Source organism: Fistularia commersonii, chromosome 5 (assembly GCF_037954325.1).
Source record: "Fistularia commersonii isolate RoL2024-O1a breed Wild chromosome 5, RoL_Fcom_v1.0, whole genome shotgun sequence".
Lineage (NCBI taxonomy): Eukaryota > Metazoa > Chordata > Actinopteri > Syngnathiformes > Fistulariidae > Fistularia > Fistularia commersonii.
Genome location: NC_141288.1, coordinates 16,796,929 through 16,815,697, shown reverse-complemented (window position 1 = coordinate 16,815,697; position 18,769 = coordinate 16,796,929). Strand labels below are relative to the sequence as shown.

Here is an 18,769-nt window from a genome sequence, read left to right as displayed (position 1 = left end):
GTCGCCTTCTGTAACTTCAAATAACGACGGACCAAATTTAATGATCTTGAAGCACAATATTGATCATAGAGTCAAACTGAACTGTCGCTATTGAAACACCTGAAAGGCATTCGAGATTTAAAATAACAAGTCCAGCTGGGAAAAAAAAAGATCACTTGTCTTCCCAGGTGTTTTCCACAGACTTTTTCTTTCTTTTTTCGGAAATCTGTGGAGATGAGCCTGAAGAAATATCCAAAGCTATTTAATGACTGTGAAAAAAGGGAGAAAAAAGAAAAAATAACAACCTCTTGTAACTGATAGGAATAAAATGACAAATAGAAAAATGAAATAAAATAAACCTCACCTTCCTTTCAGCACTTTTTATTTTGTTAGCATCCTTGAACTGTTTGCAAAAACAGCGCTGAAAGAAATGTTAATAATTGTTTGGTTATTTGGTGATTCGGCAATTTAAATCCAGATAAATACTCTGTACAAAGAACTCGAGGTCACCGTAAACATGAGGAATCAGCAGTTTGGAACTTTAAAAATTAGAAAAATGTACATAACACTTGCTACTGAAAGTGTCAAAAATTGATGGATTTGTTTTTTCTGAAAAACTTCTTAACTCCTCATCCCTGGAGTTCCCATTAGTGACTGGACAAAGACATGGGCATCGCGTTAAATCCTGTTTTTTTTTATCACTAGCCTTCCACCGGTAGCCTAAATTGCATTTCAGCAAAGGGACTGGTGTTTAAGGGATAAAGCTCTCTGCGATGTGATTAAAAAATAATACTTCCTTATAACCTGATCTTAAATAAATAGAAAAAAAATGTATTTCAGCTGTTAGATAAAAAAACAGAAGCATTGGAAAAAAAAAAAAAGCTTTAAAATCACACCAATGGACTCTATGCCTTCTGCAGTAGCTCAATGGAGCTTTGTGGTTCTTTCTCACCAAATGAAAAAAACAAACCATGAAGAATAAACAACAAAAAAAAAACTTCACGAGGTTTGTTCTGTCTCCAACGCAATAGCTTCTCAGCGGGGGAACATGTTGTTTTTTCCAACTTTCCAGCCACCAGTGAAGCAGTTTTATGAGTTGCAGCATTCCTCTCCAGGTATAACTCTAACCAACAATAGAAGTGACAACTCTGACCAGTCACAGAGAAGATATGTGGTCACATGATTGACAGGCTTGTATTAAGTCTTGCTTTTTGGTGTGAGGGATGATGGAACGCACTCCCCGTTGGGATCTGACAGAATAAGGAAGCTGCTCCTCGGGGATCGAGCGCAGGTAAGAGCCGCCCGCTTTGACCCCGGGCTCCCCTGAGAGGTCACTGACGGCACCCTGCAAACTAAACCTTTCAACTTCACATTAAGCAGCTGTCGCTAATATTAACACCGAATGAAATAAATTCAGACTCGGCTTAAGAAGAGCCTCGATGACTTTTTGATGGCTTTTCCTTGATGTGTTTTGATCCGGTCGCCGCATGTGCTGGCGAAGAGGGTGCAAAGCTCGACGCCTGAGCCGACTGTATTGGTAGCGTGGTATGGGCTTTGACTTAATGCCGCCTAATACCGAAAGCAGCCGCCGCAGCATTCCTGCCACTGTCAGGATGTGTGTTATTCCACAGTTTTACCCAGACAGGGACTGACCGCATGCATTAAAGCAAATACATGTTTAAAACCCCTACCATGACAGGCCTCAAACACTGAATTCCTTCTGGGTTTCCAGTCAGTTTTTTTTTTTTTTCCCCCCCAGAACCAGATGGTATTCTCCTATTTCTCTTGTTCTTTCCTTGCGTTCATCTGAATCTCTTTGGCCATGCGTGAGTGATTTGACGTCAGCTGGATGACAAAAAGCTTAAAACCGCACAGGGACGGCTTGCGCCGCTTATCGGAAACAAAAATCGAGCGGAAGCGTAATTTTGGATCGTAACCATATAAATGGAAGGTGTCAATATGGAGAGGCCGAATGCGCCGCTGGCGCATTTTGCTTCAAAACGGCTCGGAGAGAAAGTATAGGACGGCAGCCGGACAGGAGGGGCAGGCAACTTGAGAGGTGTATCAAATCTGTTATCACCAAAAGTAGATTAACTTGTTTTGATGATGTGGAGTATGTTAGATAGGCATGACAAACTCCTCCGAGGCATTGTTGTAAAAACGTCCCCCCAACTGGCAGCTGACTGTACTGCGCTGACAAAAATAGCCTGTATGTAGTTGATTTACTGTGAGTACGCTGAGGTGAGCCAAACTCACTGTCTGGTGGAGCTGTTCCACACCTGTTCAAAAGCACTCTCTATTATTCTTAAAAATAGACCCCCATCCTCCCACTGGGTCCAGCCCTATAATTTCTGGTTTTTATGATCCGGTGATTTATAAGCGTGTGGAAAATACACATCCCGACCATATTCTGACATGCGTTATATAAATACGGAACCCGATGACTCCGTCTGTGTGACCGTGACCCCATTGCGCCGACGAAAAAATCCGACGCGGCGCTCGGCTCACATTTGCTGGTTTATTTGACGGGGTCAATTTTCTACATCACGGAGGAGCCAGTTGTATGACTTCAAATGATTGTGACCCAAAGGGAATAAATAGCCTGTACAATTTCAGGACTGCCAGCAAAAGTCCGAGCAATTGATTACATGTGAGATAGTAGATCAAACGGTACGGACTTAGCAGACCGCTGTTGGTCAAGCGGCGCGTTGATTAAATCGACGCATGAAATGTGTTTTGTCAAGTATTTTTATTCAGCCGAAAGGCCCTTCCAGTTCAGCGCTTACGGTCTATCAGTCCTTAAAATCACAAGCTTCACGGTGTTGCACCGCGGCATTTCCAGATACACATTGGCCAATACAAAAAAATACAGGATTCCGTCGGAGGACTTTCAACAGTATCAAAATCGAATCAAAAAAGGACAAAACTGAACAAAATAACATTGAGGTTTACGATCAGTACTTGTATCCTCCCTATATTCTCCCTTTTCCTTTCCCTTAAATACGTATAAAATCTAAGCGTGAGTATGACAGGTTTTCAGAGCGCTGTGACCATTTTTCAAAAAGGAGAAGCCTTCTACCCAAATGTCTGTGGGTGAAAAGCAAATAAGCGTATTCATCAAAGCTCGTTCTGAAAAAAAAAATTAAAAATGTATCCTACAAAAGAAGATTTTGCGACTTCAAGTATTCCGACTTTTACTTCCAAATGTGAGAAGAAAGTTTGAAGCACTATGAATAACATTTGCCCTTTTTGTTGGATGAACAACCGTGACTTTCAAAGTGCAAATCCCAAACTTGTTATGTTTCACTGTTTGAACTGCGAAGTCTATATTCAAGATGTGGCAACGAGCTTGTAACATAAAACAGGATCACGTCGTGGAAAACCCACACTGAAAGAATATTTGGGATTCGAGAGGTTTATACCCGTGTAATGAGGACAAAGAAATAGCAGTCGGCCTTTAAATGACCGCTCAAAGAACAATAACATCCGAGAACAAACGATGAGACACAGGATTGACAGCACGAGTAAAAACATTTAGAAGAATGCAGAATGTCAACAATCCTTTGGATAATTTTATGTACTGTTTTCATATGTCCGCTGATTAAAACTACCTGATAGTGGCTGATTTTAAATGAATTCACTGATGTGATAATTATAAGTTCATACCATTGCTGACAGCTAATCAGAATTTCCAGGCCACGAGAGTAAAATGTTGCACAGAATATTGACCGTTGCATCTCTAACCAACAAAAAATCCACTTCCTCACATGGATATATTGGACATTTTTGCAGGACAGTGTGAATGCAAAGATGTGTGTTGTCATGGAGACGACTTACGGGTATGTGTTAGTGATAGTGTGCAATGACCATTTCTATGATTATGGATTTACAGATATTCTGAATCATCTGTAATCTAATGCACTCAATATGCAATATTCCACGTTATTATTTTTCCTATTAAAGCCTTTTCCGTCACTGGCAGGTGACATTTTATAATGTAAAACATAAAATTTTCTTACTCTTTCTATTTTCAAAGGCAGTAACTACTTAGCTTGACACACTGGCAACTAATATGTGTAATCTTGATTCAAAGATTTATTATAAGAATTCATAGAAGGACTCCCCGGTGTGCTCTCCTGTCATATAACTGTTGCTGTAGATACCAAATGTTCCCCTGTGTGGTTGAAATGAAGGTGACCCCAAAGGACATGTGTCCATTAATATGAAAAAATATAGCTTATATTTGTATTGAAAGAAAAAAAACTACACACACACACACAAAGGGTTGCTTTTCATACAATTTTGTTACAGTTGTTATCAAATAAGGGCACTGAAAATACAGACTAAAGGCTCTTCTGTTTTTCTTTCTGTCTTCCAGAGACACAAGAAAATACAATAATTCTTCAAGAGGATTTCTGAAATGGCATTGGAATCAGAACAAATTGTTTTGCTTTTGAGGGGAGAAAAAAAAAAAAAAAAAAAAGACGATGATACGCGCGATTGTCTGTCTAAGTTACACCTGTTATGGTGGACATTTCTTGCAGAGAACCACTTCAAAAGGTTTTTGAGTGGCTGGAAAACGGTATTTTCGAGTGTAGATATCCGAGCCAAAATGAAATGCGAAGCTTCAGATGCGTCCAGGCGTCCCTGAAGAATGCAGGCAGCCCTTGTAGTTTGAGCGCTGTTCAGGCTGCAGTCGGCCGCCTGCAGCCTTGATCAGTGCCAAGAGGAAATGGCTGAGGATTATGCCTGGAGCTGTTTAAAGCCCTGGGCCTCTGCTAGCTCTACCCCATGGTTGAATCGGTTCAAATTCTACTATAACTTCTAGTCTCCTAGTGTGTTGACAACATTTTAAAAGTTGTTTTTGTTTTTTTTTCTCGGGTTGTTTGCACAAATGATAAAAGCACTGAAATGAAAAGGAGAGGGAGAGATGCGAGGCATCTGTGTGAGTGTGAGGAATCTCTTGGGCTTGTGAAAACATTACTGTGAAAAACACAAAGATCAACAGCAATATAAGTCACAGTGCAAACAAACTCTGAAAAATTCCAAAGAATACAAACATTGCGCCCTGGCTTCAGGCCTCCGTACGAGCGCGTCGGCGTGAAATCTCATTTATCGACCAGATTTTTATCACGGTCCTCTCCTTTATTCACTCAGGTAATCAAAATCCAACATGTCTGAAGAAGAGGAAGTGGTTGAGATGCAGTAAGTGTCTTCATTTGAATGTAGAGGCGCTTCTTGTGCTCTCACATCAATTCAGTAAACACATCCGGTTGGTTCACGCTGATCGCTTGCTTCCTTTCTCTTCTCCTCACAGGGAGGAAGGTGAGTAAAGACTGTGATTGGGCACACTTTCTTTTCGGAAAGCACAATGTCACTTTCCAGCTTCTAACACTGCACACATCTGACCTGATTCTGTCTGCTCAGAGGAAGAAACGCAGCAAGAAGAAGGTAAAGGCTTCTGCATGGCTTCATGTGCGTCGGACGCCATTATGGCGTCTGTTTGCAGTGATAAAAGCCTGTTGTCTATTTGAAACTTAAGTAATATATACCTCATTTATGTCTGCTGGGATTCATCTGAATTATCTCCATCTCACCTTAAATCTAGTGTACGGTTTACACATCTATAGATTACCGTGGTGTCAGATGAGAGCGGCTGACTGTCAAATCCAGATTTGATAATTAATAAATGTGACATATGAGGGAGGCTGAAGTATTACAGTATAGCCTCACGAAATTAAGGTTGTTAAGTTTGTTTTGTTTTTTACCAAAGTAGTTTACTCAAGAGGTGTTTTTCTTTCAACTATTTTTGTCAACACACATTACTATAATTACAGTTAAAACTAAGAGAAGCTAAACAGGAACTGGCATCTTGAAATATTACTATATTTGACGTGTTTGAGAACAAAAAGGCCTCTACATACTCAGCAAGAAACAAGAATTATATTCAAATAGTTGCGGTGACAATATCAGAAACAGATTACTCTTTGACCATGGCATTTCATCCTTGAGGTGTTCAAATAATAAAAAAAAAATTTCAGCTCAGTATTTAATCCGAATACAACAATTACACTTTATATTAGACAATTACAACAATTTTGCACTATAATATCAATTTATCAAAATGTAGAGTCAGTGGGAGCCCTGGGCCTATTTCCCCAGGGTCCTTTTTCAAAAGAAGATCCAGAAGGTGCAATGAAGAAACTATAAATTGTACCAAGAAAGATTTTTTTCTGGGACCCCTGCTTGAGATGGCCCAAGTGCAGAACTCCTGGAGTCCCCATAGGCCCCGCCCACATTTCGCCAAGCACGGCAACACTTCCGCGTTTCTTACTTGGCCACGCCCACTTTGAATATCTGACCAATCAAACAACAGTTCTCAGACGGCGGACGGGGGAAAAAAGGAAGCGTTATGGCCAGATTGTGTCGGTTGCTAGCTATAGGAAATGTTATTAACAACCCCTGGGGCAAGAATTTATCTCTCTCTTCAAGTATGTACAGGCTTGAAGATAATTAAAGCTGCGTTAGGAAGGAATATCCACAGTTTGAGTTTTTTTTATTATCCTCTTGTTAAACGTTTACACTGAAAAACCCTCTCGCATTTGTCTATGAACGAACTGAAAAGATGCATTAGCTTTCAAACTATGCGTAGCTGAGCGTGGCTTAAATCTTGGATATAGACAAAAACTGAGGCCCTAAAGTCACAGCCAGCAAATTATTAATATACTTTTTGTTTGACTTGAACAAAATGGATGTCTTTTAATGGTTTCTTGCTCACGTCTGCTGAGAAAACCATCCTTGCATTCTATCCAGGAACTAGCTAAAAGGATATATTATCTATCTAGCGTAGCTTAAATCTTGGATATGGAGCGAACCTGAGGTCCTAAAGTTACATTCTTCTGCTAGCAAATAATTAATATCCTTTTTTTGTTTGAGTCAATCTAACTGAATGTAAAATGGAACATTGTTGAACAGCCTTGCCAAGCTAATTGAACCCTACTAGCAGTTTCCCTTGTTGAATTATTACTTTTAAGATCTGACTACTGAAAGCAGCACCCACTGATCTCTGCTGCAACATTTAGCTGTTCTGAATTTAGCCAAAAAAAAAAAAAAGGAAATCTAAAAGTACAGATGAACTCGAGGCGGTTAACAGTTTACAAAATGTGGCCATAAATCATATTGACTGTTATTTTTAATTGAGATTCAACTTTTGACATACAAATGAGGCATGAAACAGAATGGATTTACTGACTTTTCTGACCTGATTCTGTCTGCTTAGAAGAAGAAACCCAGCAAGAAGGTAAAGGCTGCTGCATGGCTGCTGTTACAGTGTCGGCTGTCAGTGATAAAAGAGAGTTGTCTTTTTGAATGTTAATGCCTGAAATGTCAGTTCATTTAAATCTGTCAGATTTTTTTTGTCAGTGTTCTTTTGCTTTATGTTTGTTTAATACAACTATATATATATCCATAACAAAACTGTAACACATACAAGAGACTGCCTGTTAAGTTTGATTGAATATGAGAAAAATGTTGTTTTTTCTGTCTGAAATGATCTTAATACTGAGTTAGAATACTATGAGTTTTTAAAGGGAAAAAAAAGGTTTAAGGTTTTTGAGATACTTTAATCATTTCTGCTAAGTAAGTTTTGAGATACCTGCCACATGTGTTTGACATGTGTGGTCACTAACACTGCCAACTTTAGACTTCATGTTAATATCTTAATAGCAAAGATGTTTCGGTGTTACTTTTATGTGGCAATTTTTACCGCTCCTGTATTTGCATAGAAACTACCCTCAGTAAACATATGCTAACAGAAACTTGCGACTGGACTAGAGGGGAGCTGTCTGCAATGCACGTCATTGTTTTACTCTTAACTAGAAAATATGGATTTGTGAAACAGGAGTGACAAGCTAACAGAGTCTTGCAAGCTCTTTCCCCTCTTGAATTATTCTTTCAAATGTTTCAGAGCAGACACCTGAAAGCAGAGCTCTCTGCCTTTTGTCACATCCAGACTTCTGCCACTTGTTTCATCCTTTATTACATGTCATCCCTGACTCTCTAACCACATTTCTGTCTCTGCACTTTCAGCTGCCAAGAGAAGGTGAAAAATTCATCATAAAAAATCTCTTTTCTTAACTAAAACTTTTCTTCTCAAAGAAATCACAAAATTCAGAACGCTATGAATTGTTTTCATCATTAAATCACCCCATATAATGTTCCAATGCAGGGTTTGTCTGGGAAACATCATGCCTTTTTTAAGGGGAAAAAAAAATATTTGTTTTGTATAATCTTGGTTATATTTACATGAAAGTGTGGAGATGAGAACCTAACTGACAATCAACAGAGTGCATTCAACTCCTTTTAAATGTGCTTTTTAATGTAGATGCTTACTTGGTGGCAATATATTGCATTCATACTCAGGAAGGACTATGATTCGGGTCATACATATGACGCGAGACATGACAAATAGGAGCAAAATATGTTTTTTTTTTCCCTTTTCCTCCTGCTGATCATTCAATACAATCTGAATTTACAACATTTAAATATTGGAGACACTTTTCAGGTTACGTCCACAACTTTGACATATTCGGGACCAAATAACAACCAGCTGGAGTAGAAACTTTCTGCGATATTAAAACGCAACATACAAAGAAAACGGCACTGAGTCTTTTGCAAAATGGAGATTTGCTTTCATACCCTGACATGGTATGAGGAACCCAGAGGCTCAATCGCTGTATTTTTGTTTTCATCCCAATGGATGAAAGACTGGTTTCAATGAATCCAGTGTAACGGTATCAGTGTTGAGACAGTGGTCTCATTGATCCACACATCAATATTTTGCTCCCTCAGTCATGGAATCCCTAAACAAAGGTTGGTTTGATTGTTTTTTTGTTTATAGAACAAAACTTTTCTTTGCAAAGCTGTTGTTTGGCTTCAACCTGTTTTGTCACACAGTTGGCTTGCGCTGGAGTAATATTTGCTGTGTTTTTGTCATTCTGTAGAAGATGCTGCACCCGAAATCGAAGGTAATACTTATTTAAAACACATTACATTGTATGAACCGCTTTTATAATTCCATCAAAAAAAAGATTATCACCAACTGCTGTCCCTCTGGTATTGTGGCAGAGTTTAACTCACATCCATCATAGACTACCCTTACAAGACCCTTACCTCAGAGAAGCCATTGGTTCCCTATAAAAATGGGACTGTGTTTCCAGTCACTTCATATTTACTTCAGCACCCTTTTTACTTCAATAAATATTGATATTTTTAATGTTCAGTGTTCACTAACTACTTTTGGGTTTGGTTTCGGTGACACATCTGCTGAGTTTGCGTTTGATGTATTTCACACCGAAATTAAATGTGTACCTTGCAAAAATGTTGACATTTAATCAGATGTGATTACATTTTTCTTGGGGAGATGCAGGATGAACTCAGCAAAGAATTCATTTGTATCCTGTTGATTTAATATTTAGCCACAAAGCGTTGCCTTGTAACCGGTTGAACTGCATTTAATTACATTTTCATCACTTCCTCATCCCCGCAGAGCCTCCCCCTACAGCAGAAGGTAATGGTAGATTTTCCCACCATAATATTCCGTGATGTTATTAGCTCTTCCAGCAAATGAATTGTCTCTGAGCTTAATTTCGTTTCTGTATGGATTATCTTCCGCTGTAGTCATTTCAGAAAAAAAAAATGTGACATTAATATATTATTACCTTTTCTCCACTTCTTGATGACTCTGACCAACTGACCTTTTCAAAGAGCCTGCAGAAGAAGGTGAGGTGACACACATAACACTGAGGTGACCATATAACACTGCAGCGCTGTCATGTTTTCCTTTTATTAGTTGTTTTCGCATTCAGTGCCAAGAATCTGATTTTGATGACAAGCATAACTCCAGACAGCAAAAATATTTTTCAGCTTTGAATTGAAAATATCTCAAGATCATCTTATGCATTCATAAATATCTATTCATTACATTTCAGTGTGATTCATTTTTTCCACCAATTTCAGGCATGTTAAAAATAATCAAAATAGTCTCTAAATACAAGTTTAATAAGGAATAAGCAGAATTGAGTATACTTTCTACTTCTTTTCGTTTTTTGTGTTAAAATATTTCAACCTAAAAACATTCCATGCCCCTTAAGTGTGATGTGAAGTGGCTACCAAGTAACCCAATATAATATTCCCAAAGATTGACTTTCAAACAATTATTGCCACATATTTCTCACATTAAGCCAATTAAATGTTTTTTTGTTTTTTTCCCTTCAGAGATTCCACCTGCAGATGAAGGTATAGTAACAAAGCATGATAGGAGGGTTCAGCTTTGTCACACAATCCAATGCCGGCATAATACAAACGCGGTGTGTCGTTTGGAAAACAGACACTAAAAAACAAAACAAAATGCCCCCCTTTGTTATCCAGAGGACTGGGGATTACAGCAGGCCGCTCTACACGCTGTTCACTTTATGACCACAGTATTGGACATCTTACAAAGACGAACATACGATCTGTCAGAACATTAAGTTAAAGATCATTTGTTACAGAATTTATGTGCTTAGACAGTGTGTTTGTCTGTGTTAGTGAGCAAGTCCATCTTCTACTGTTACATTAGTGAGAGTCATATTCTTTAACCAGTCATAAAGAGCGTCCGTACCAATGACGATCAAACCGTTTGGCATTTGAGCTGTTGATTTATAAAGTGAAAATGATCAAATGAAATAAAACAAAAACCCAACATCTATTGAAGGCTGAAAGCCGTAAACCACAGTGATGTGCCATGCTGAATTAACTTTGGCCTTCCACTCTTTTTGTTATGACAGACGACTCTAAACCCAAACCAAAGTAAGTCTTTTCTCGAAATCGAATCAGGTCTTATGATCAGCAGGTCGTTTTGGGGTTATTTTTATTCCACCTGGAAATGTTTCTGTGTTCTAGGGCGTTCGCTGCACCTATAGCTGTGCCAAAGATACCAGAGGGAGAAAAAGTCGACTTCGATGTAAGTGATCGATTTCATCACTTTCATCACTTCACTTCAACGGTCAACAGGCGCTTGTCTCTGAACTCCGTATATCGGTTAACTCGCTTGCATATTTATAGGTTTAAATAGACATCTGAACCTAGAATACTTGAGAAGTCAGAAAGGCCGCACATCTGCAGTCCTCCAGGCTCCAGATTTTGTTAAGATTTTCTCTGTAACAGGCCTCCCAGGTGTGAAGGACGCAGGAGAGCTTACAGGAAGAAAACCCCTTAAATTTTGTCACATTCAGTTACACAACCAGCACAACATCAGCGAGATTCAACCACTACATTTAACCCATCGTGGATGAGCCAGGGTTGATGCTGAAGAGGAATCAAACCAGACGTGTTTGGTTCAATGATGGTTGCTTTAACCCCCTGTGCTCCCCTCCAGAAAAAAAATTTGCCCTCCTTCGAGCCGGAGTCGAACCAGCGACCTAAGGATTTCCATATCTGAGCCACTACAGTCCTCCGCTCTACCAACTGAGCTATCGAAGGGAACACACTCTCAAAAAATTCACAAAAAGGCAGAGTAGATGGTGTAGGGAGCCGTGATCACTCATCACATATCACTCATCCCTTAATAGTTTTGAAAATGAACAAGCTAATATGTGTTTACTTGAAAAAACCTATAATGGGGGAAATGTGATCCTGATATCTAATGAATAAAAAAAGAAACTTACCACAGTACGCATTTGGTGAAATTCTGCAAGTGTCAGTGTTTCTTTCCAAGAAATTTTGCATAATTTTACTGGTTTGTCGTCATGTGTCTGCAGGACATTCACAGAAAGCGGCAGGAAAAGGATCTGACTGAGCTGCAGTCCCTGATTGAAGCCCACTTCATCCAGAGGAAGAAGGACGAGGAGGAGCTCATCGCTCTCGTAAACAGGATCGTAAGTCTTCCAGCAAATCATCTGGAGTGATGTGCCACCCTGCAGCAAACAATGAGTGTGTGCGTGTGTGTGTGTGTGTGTGTGTGCGTGTGTGTGTGCGTGTGCGCGTGCAGGAGAAGCGACGTGCTGAGAGGGCTGAGCAGCAAAGGATTCGTGCCGAGCAGGAGAAAGAGAGGCAGGCTCGTGTTGCCGTGAGTTCCCGCTAATTCTGCTTTTCTCATTTGTCTCGGGAAATCGAGCCGGCGTACGCACACAATCCTGCACCAATCAACAACACCCTGTAGTTTCCCCAACTCCTGTAAAGATAGCATACTTTATAAATATATGGTATGAGCAGCAAAGCGTTAAGACCCTTTTAACGTGGGTGTTCACAGGTCACTCGGGTAGCCAGAGGGTTAAAATCAAGGTGAACAGAGCAGTTTTATGTAATCCTTTTTTTTTTTTTATTCCCCTTTGAAAGTCAATACCTTCATTCCTTTTGATGGTTATTGAAATGAAATGGAATGAAATGAGATGAGATGAAACGAAATGAAAAACTGCTTTTCACCGTGTCTAATTTGTCTGAAAAATAATGAATGTCTGAATTAAACCCAAAACTCACATTTTATATTAATTAACTATTAACTTGATTCGTGATCGTATGGCCTCCACATCCAGGGGATATCGTATGAAGAAACCCAGGCTTCCTCAATTAGCTGAAATACGCCCGCGCCTCCAAGCAAACTGTTTTCTGGGTGACTTTGTATGATTTGACCGTGCCGGCCAGTGATTATCGGACGTGGCTACGGGGCAAATGCAGCGAGGACTTTCAACTTAAAACCAAATCACAGGCCAAGTGACACTGTAACTGGGACCAGCTCAGAGAAATACATCAAATCAACCGATGATGATTTCAAGTTTGACATTAATGAAAGGATTTGAAAAAAATTTCAAAAGCTGTCATTCACCTTCTTTGTCCAACTGCTGTCACACAAATAAATATGAAATCTGATGTGAAATTATATTTGTAAGTCTGAAACAAAGAGGTTGATTGGTGTTCACTCCGTGTGTCTCTTATTTCTGTTATTCTAAAGAATTGCTACAGTAATGCCTCCGGGAGATGGTGTTTGTCCTTTCCCAGGTTCCTTTTCCATGTATATGCAACATATTTGCTCACAAAATGATCCTTTTTACGGTGTCACTTTAGGGCATCAGAAAACTCAACCCCCTAATGGCAGTCAGACAACTGAAAAGAATTGATTGACAACTCAGTTCCACTTATATGACTTTAAATGCAACATCCCCGCTACGTGTCTTGACTGTTAGGGCCATAAGCACACTGAATGCATCTATAACCCATGATAGTCTCGCTCTAACGCATATCTATACAGGCAAATGTAGCTGAGGATCCATTCCAGCATGTCACAGAATGATGATGAAAGAATGACTAATGTGGTGGTAATCGTCACATAAAGCAAAAATAAAAAGATCACCCGAGTCAGACATGACACTGAATGAATGCTAATCTTATTGTGAAGGAGTACGCCTGCTCACACCTTTGCAAGCTCCCACATCACATTTCGGTGTTGCGTTCGCTCCCATCGGCCCGCCAAATAACCCCGCTTTTATTTCTTTAATTGGCAAAGGGTTAAAACCGTTTCCCATGGAAAATAGCATATCCACAGGTCCATTTAGAATCATTCAGCCATTCCTGTGCTCTGCAAACTGTGCTGCAGGAAGAAAAGGAGCGGCGGGAGCAGGAAGAGGCACGTAGGAAGCTGGATGACGACGCCAAGAAGAAGAAGGCTCTTACAAACATGACTCAGCAATTCAGCAGCGTCCAGCAGAGAGTCAGTCATCATAATACGTAATCCAAAAGGGATTGTTTGCGGAACACTCAATTAAGTTTGTTAATGTCATGCAACACCCTTCTTTATCATCCCCAGCAAGATGGTAAGAAAGGAGCAAAGAAACTTACAGAGAGAGAGAAGAAGAAGAAGATTCTCGCAGAACGGAGGAAACCTCTCAATATCGACCACCTCAATGAGGACAAAGTCAAGTAAGGGAGGAGCAGCGAGTAGTTTTTCCCGACCAGGGTTTTATTCTGACTTAATTCTTCACAATTCCTAGAGTTTTAGAGCTTTGTCATGGCCCCAGTTCTGCGTTTCTGAACGGCTGGTTCTTCTGTCTGAAGGGAGAAGGCCAGTGAGCTCTGGCAGTGGCTGATGACTCTGGAGGCTGAGAAGTTTGACCTCACTGAGAGACTGAAGAGACAGAAATATGATGTAAGTAAATCGCCTCTGGGTCTTATTACTCTTGCTCTTCTAAGAGTTTTGAAGGCCGTGGACTGTGGGGCCTCCCTCTAACCTGCCCATTACTTGTAGAAGTTTCAGAAACAAATTAATTGACATGTATCTCTTTAAAAACAACCCATGCATTTTAGTCATTTTTGCAAGGACTTCCAACATATCAAATCCTCAATTCTCAGATGTCTTTTTGCAAGAAATAGACTAACGGACTCAATAATCAGATATCGTAATGTTTGTGAATGATAGCACCCATCAAGAGTGGAGTCCCTCAGGGATCTGTTATCGGGACACTTTTATTTTTTTATAACTTTTCTACACATTCTTCCTCTGGGTCATGTGCTTAGCCATGATACTCTGATTCACTCCTCCTTTACAAATTAACTTGAATGTCCTCCCTCGCTGTATTATTGTAGCTCCTTTGTAGAGGATGATGCCACAGTTCACCTGTTCTTTTATCCCTCAACTCCATCACAACAACAATTCAGTTCATCGTTCCACTTTAGCTAAACACTGCTGACATGTAGGACATCTCCAACCAGACTAGAACAATTGACCATCATGGTATGTTACTTTATGCGCACATAACGGATCAAAATTATCTAGCAAAAGTAAACAAACATTTTTTTCTCCCCGGATTAAACTCCAAAAATAGTCTGAATAAAGTTAGGTGTTGTCTTGAATTGACTGCAGTAACTGATAATGGGATTCATAATTTACTTTTATTTCAACAAAATCTACATTTTTCAGCATTTATTTAAAGACTTAATATTTGTGTTCTGTGTTATAAAAAACAATGATTGAACACCTACGACTGCCTAATTTCACATTTTTCAACGTATATATATATATATATGTAGCTACATGTTGCTTTATTACGTATTTATTAGCGCCCCATAGTCTCTGCATAAGTTGCTAATCCTAGTCACACAATATATTATTTATTCATTAATTTTAAACTTAAACATGCAACAACATGTACTGATTTGATTCGGGCTTCATTTCAGTCAAGTTCAGGGGCAAACCCATGACGTCCGGCGCCGAACGCATTCAAAATACAGCCTCTCGTCTGAGGTCGGGCGGGAGGGGGAGGAGGGCGCGCGGGAAAAGAGACGCTGCCTCGCGGGCATCGTCTAAAGTGAATGCGGCTTGACTTCCAGATGAATGTACTCCAGAGCCGAATCAATGAGCAGCAGAAGCTGTGAGTAACCGTTAATGAGGAGTGTGAGCCGCTCGGTTGATGCGTCGTTTTTCGCCGCCCGTTTGCTGGAGGGTCACAAAAAGAGCGCGGCGGGAGCGACCGCGGAGTCGAACAAGCGCCACGCGAGCGCGTTCGCGGATGGAGACGCCTGCAGGAGTTTACTCCCGTCTGGTACGGGTATGATTTCTATCAAAGGAGACACAAACAAGCAGCTTTAAAGGAGTGTCTGAACGCATATAGAAACGCACTCTATCAGTTCCTGGCTGAGAGCAAGTGGAGGGAATCGATCGCGCTCTCGAGTCGGTCCAGAGTTACCAAAGCCCTCTGATTAAATCCAGCGACGGTGGACTGCTAGACTTTAGAATGCTCAAATCACAATTCAAATTTTAATCATTTCAGACCGCAAGTTAGAAATATCGCTTTCTTCACTCCGGTGTTTTGTTCCTAATTGTCCTTTTTTTTTTTTTTTTCGTCCAGACACGCGGTTATTAGCTTTTGAGAAATGAAGTGAAAGCACAGGATGAAAGGTGAGGGAAGCGCAGAGGGCGGTCGTCCGTGGTTGGAGGTTCTGATCAAAATAAGTACCAGTTGCATTTCTTTCATATCAATTCCTTTGAAAAGCTGCTGAAGATCCAAGATTTGAGCGCTAAAAATGAAAAGAATAATTGTTTTCTTATTCTTCATTTTTTTCTACTCTTTTTGTTTTGGAATCCATTATTTTTTTTGAAAAGTAGCACAGGGACTCGGGTTGTTTTGTTTTTAGGCTTTCAGATTTAGCGATGAAAGAGACTCATCAACGTTACAAAGACCAAACTATGAAGTTTGAAAAGATATTAGAGAACAAAGAGATACTACAGAAATGTCATAATTGCAGTAGATTATAGGTATTTAGAATATTTCTGTCAAGTAGCTTTTCTGTTCGATAAAACCTGTAGAAATGGCGTGGAAATTGGAAACCTTTCTGCGATCTACAAACACCCAAATCGATAAGTGACCTCGCAGTCCATCAACAGGAGGGATCTTTAAATACAAACTTAGTCCCCAGATTCCCTTTTCAGAGTTCGTTTGACGCCAGACATAAATCTTAAAGACTTTGAAAGATTCGGAAAACTATCATCTCGCACAAACTCGCATTGAAATACTAATTTTTAGCGTTTTACGTCTTCGCCTGGTCTCAGACTGTGGGTCTCACATCTCAAGACCTTGTTAAGATTTGGAAAAGACTTGTGGAAAACTACAACTAGATTCTTTCTGCAATTTTTTTCTAACCATGCAAGGTTTTCAGCGGGTTAGGGTTATTTCACTCGCTTTTCCTTCTCCACTTGCTGGAGAGTTGACATCGTCCAAGCCGGGCTGTTCTGCCTACAGCTCCACCATCTGCTCCTCTCTCTGGACGCTCCATACTGATCGGGACGTCCTTCGCCGTTCCCGTTCATCCATACCGCCGACAAATACCCCCTCTGTCGCCAATACCGTCGCGAGGATTATCTGTCTATCAGGTTTCCTGTTTCTGGTTTTGTTAGAGCTCATCTATTAGTTGTTCCAAAAGACTGTTCGTAAAGACTGAAAGCCTTGACAGTATCAGACATGATTTTGTCGTAAGACTAGGAAAAGACAGCTCAGATACGATCCTCTACTTAAAGGCGGAGATGACGGGAGCGCGCCGTGACTCCACAAAGATTTCCTTCCGACTTTCAGTCTTGATTCTGCTTTCTGAGCTTTTGCCTCTGCGATTCTTTGCCTCCATGTCTGTCCCCCACAGATCAATCAGCTCCAGGCTCGGATCCAGGCCCACCAGAGGTAAGGAGACACTCAGTCTTATTTTTTTTATCCCCTGTAGTCACTAATAAGTATTAACTCTGGATCCTGGACACTTTGTCCTCCATTTTTTTTTCCTCGTCAGTCTGCTTTGCCTCCCATTCACATCTCCCCGCTTCATAAAAAAAGGGGTGAACGACACGTGAAGGGCTCCTTTTAAATGAACGTTTATTAACGTGGATTAACGCGGATTGTCGCAAAGCACCGCCTCTCTTTGCCCGCACACACATTTTTTTTTTTTTCACACTCCGTGGTTTTCATCCGCCTCAGACAGCTGTGGAAGAAGTTAATCCTAACAAGAAAGAGGGTCTTTCATGTTTTATGGTCGAGCTCTATCATTATTTGATCCACCTATCCAGGTTTTTGGTTTTTATATTGTTCAGTCTCTTTTAACTAATACAGCATGTCTTCCCGGCTCATCTGCGCGCTCGACATCCACAGCTAGACTCGGCCTTTGAAGAATGTAAAACAGAGAAGCTGGATTTTTTTTTTTTTTTTTTTTAAATCTTCTTTGTGCATCAGAAGCAGTGTTTGAAGCCGACGTTTGAAAATGTCAGCGTCAAAAGTCTTGAAAAATTAGGAGGGTCAGAAAACAAGACATCTGTTTATGTTTGCGTCGACCGGTAAGTCTTGCACTCTTTCCAAGTCAAATATGTCGGAGATGAAATGAGCGGCTTTTCAAAGGTAAGACAACAGCTGAGAGGCGCCGCCGCCGTCGGCCAGCTGCGTGCGTCCTGTCATCTTGACAGCGTGATCCCTCGCCGTTTGTCCTCTCATATATCCCAGCTCCGGTCCACGCTCTTATCTGCAGCAGAATTCTAACCGGCACAAAGACTGCATGTTCAAGCAATCTAATCGTCTGCGTTGCTGCCCAAAGCTGCACCCTCGCCCTCGAACTGGCATGTATCTGTTGCATCACGTGTCCGTAAAAAGATGTCCATGCTTTCTGACCCTCTGTGATTACAAAGATCAAGTGTGAGCCGATGGAACAAATGGCAACATAGAAAAAATTCAGTGATTGATTCAGAAAATATAATCTCAATGTTCCACTGTTGTTTGATTTTTTTTTTTCAGGGAATACACCAACAGTTAAAGTTTGTCCTATTGAGTATACACAGTAAAGTTTAAGGGTACAGTATTTGTCTCAGTGGCGTGAGGGGTTTGTGTTAGAGGAAGTCAAAGTGCTGGGTTTTAGACGTTATTGTCAAAGATAGAGATAAAGAGATAGGCATGGACAAGATGTGAACTTAATCAGAAATTGAAAGAGGCGATAATAAATTTCTACTCTTGTGATCACAATTAATACCCCATCATGAGTTATAGGGATGTCTGCACACAAATACGTGTGTGCATGTGTTAAAAGTTGTCTTTTTTTGTGACTCCACAGCGCCAAAGGAAGAGGCAAGGCCAAGGGCCGGCTGAGATAGAGGTCCGGCGGCAGCAGGGGCAGTTCTTGGAGACGCCTGAGAAGAAGCTGCAGAGTCGAACGCGATGACAACAGCCATAAAGCTGATTGTGTTGCAGCTTGACAGTTGGACAAATAACCATTAAAGAGACTAATGATGACTGTT

General features: G+C 40.4%; 1 protein-coding gene and 1 non-coding gene across 2 annotated transcripts; one reads left to right on the top strand and one right to left on the bottom strand.

The window, feature by feature from the left end:
* The first annotated feature begins 5,152 nt into the window (after window positions 1–5,152).
* tnnt2e (troponin T2e, cardiac) lies at window positions 5,153–18,769 on the top strand. The gene is made up of 17 exons (XM_086147397.1): window positions 5,153–5,184; window positions 5,297–5,304; window positions 5,407–5,430; window positions 7,259–7,279; window positions 8,982–9,005; window positions 9,527–9,547; window positions 9,745–9,759; window positions 10,255–10,275; window positions 10,806–10,827; window positions 10,921–10,981; window positions 11,778–11,894; window positions 12,008–12,085; window positions 13,610–13,723; window positions 13,820–13,932; window positions 14,068–14,158; window positions 17,143–17,180; window positions 18,586–18,769. The coding sequence occupies exons 1-17, from the start codon at window positions 5,153–5,155 to the stop codon at window positions 18,623–18,625; spliced, it is 840 nt and encodes a 279-aa protein (XP_086003523.1). The 3' UTR covers window positions 18,626–18,769.
* On the bottom strand, window positions 11,411–11,499 carry trnay-gua (transfer RNA tyrosine (anticodon GUA)). Its single transcript is given in 2 exon segments — window positions 11,411–11,446; window positions 11,463–11,499. It is a non-coding gene; the product is annotated as a tRNA-Tyr (tRNA).

Excerpts from the sequence above, each read along its gene's own strand:
- tnnt2e (XM_086147397.1), top strand. The coding sequence starts at position 5,153 with ATGTCTGAAGAAGAGGAAGTGGTTGAGATGCA. Across the intron at positions 5,431-7,258 it reads AGAAACGCAGCAAGAAGAAG|AAGAAGAAACCCAGCAAGAA; the intron begins GTAAAGGCTTCT and ends CTGTCTGCTTAG. Across the intron at positions 17,181-18,585 it reads CGGATCCAGGCCCACCAGAG|CGCCAAAGGAAGAGGCAAGG; the intron begins GTAAGGAGACAC and ends GTGACTCCACAG.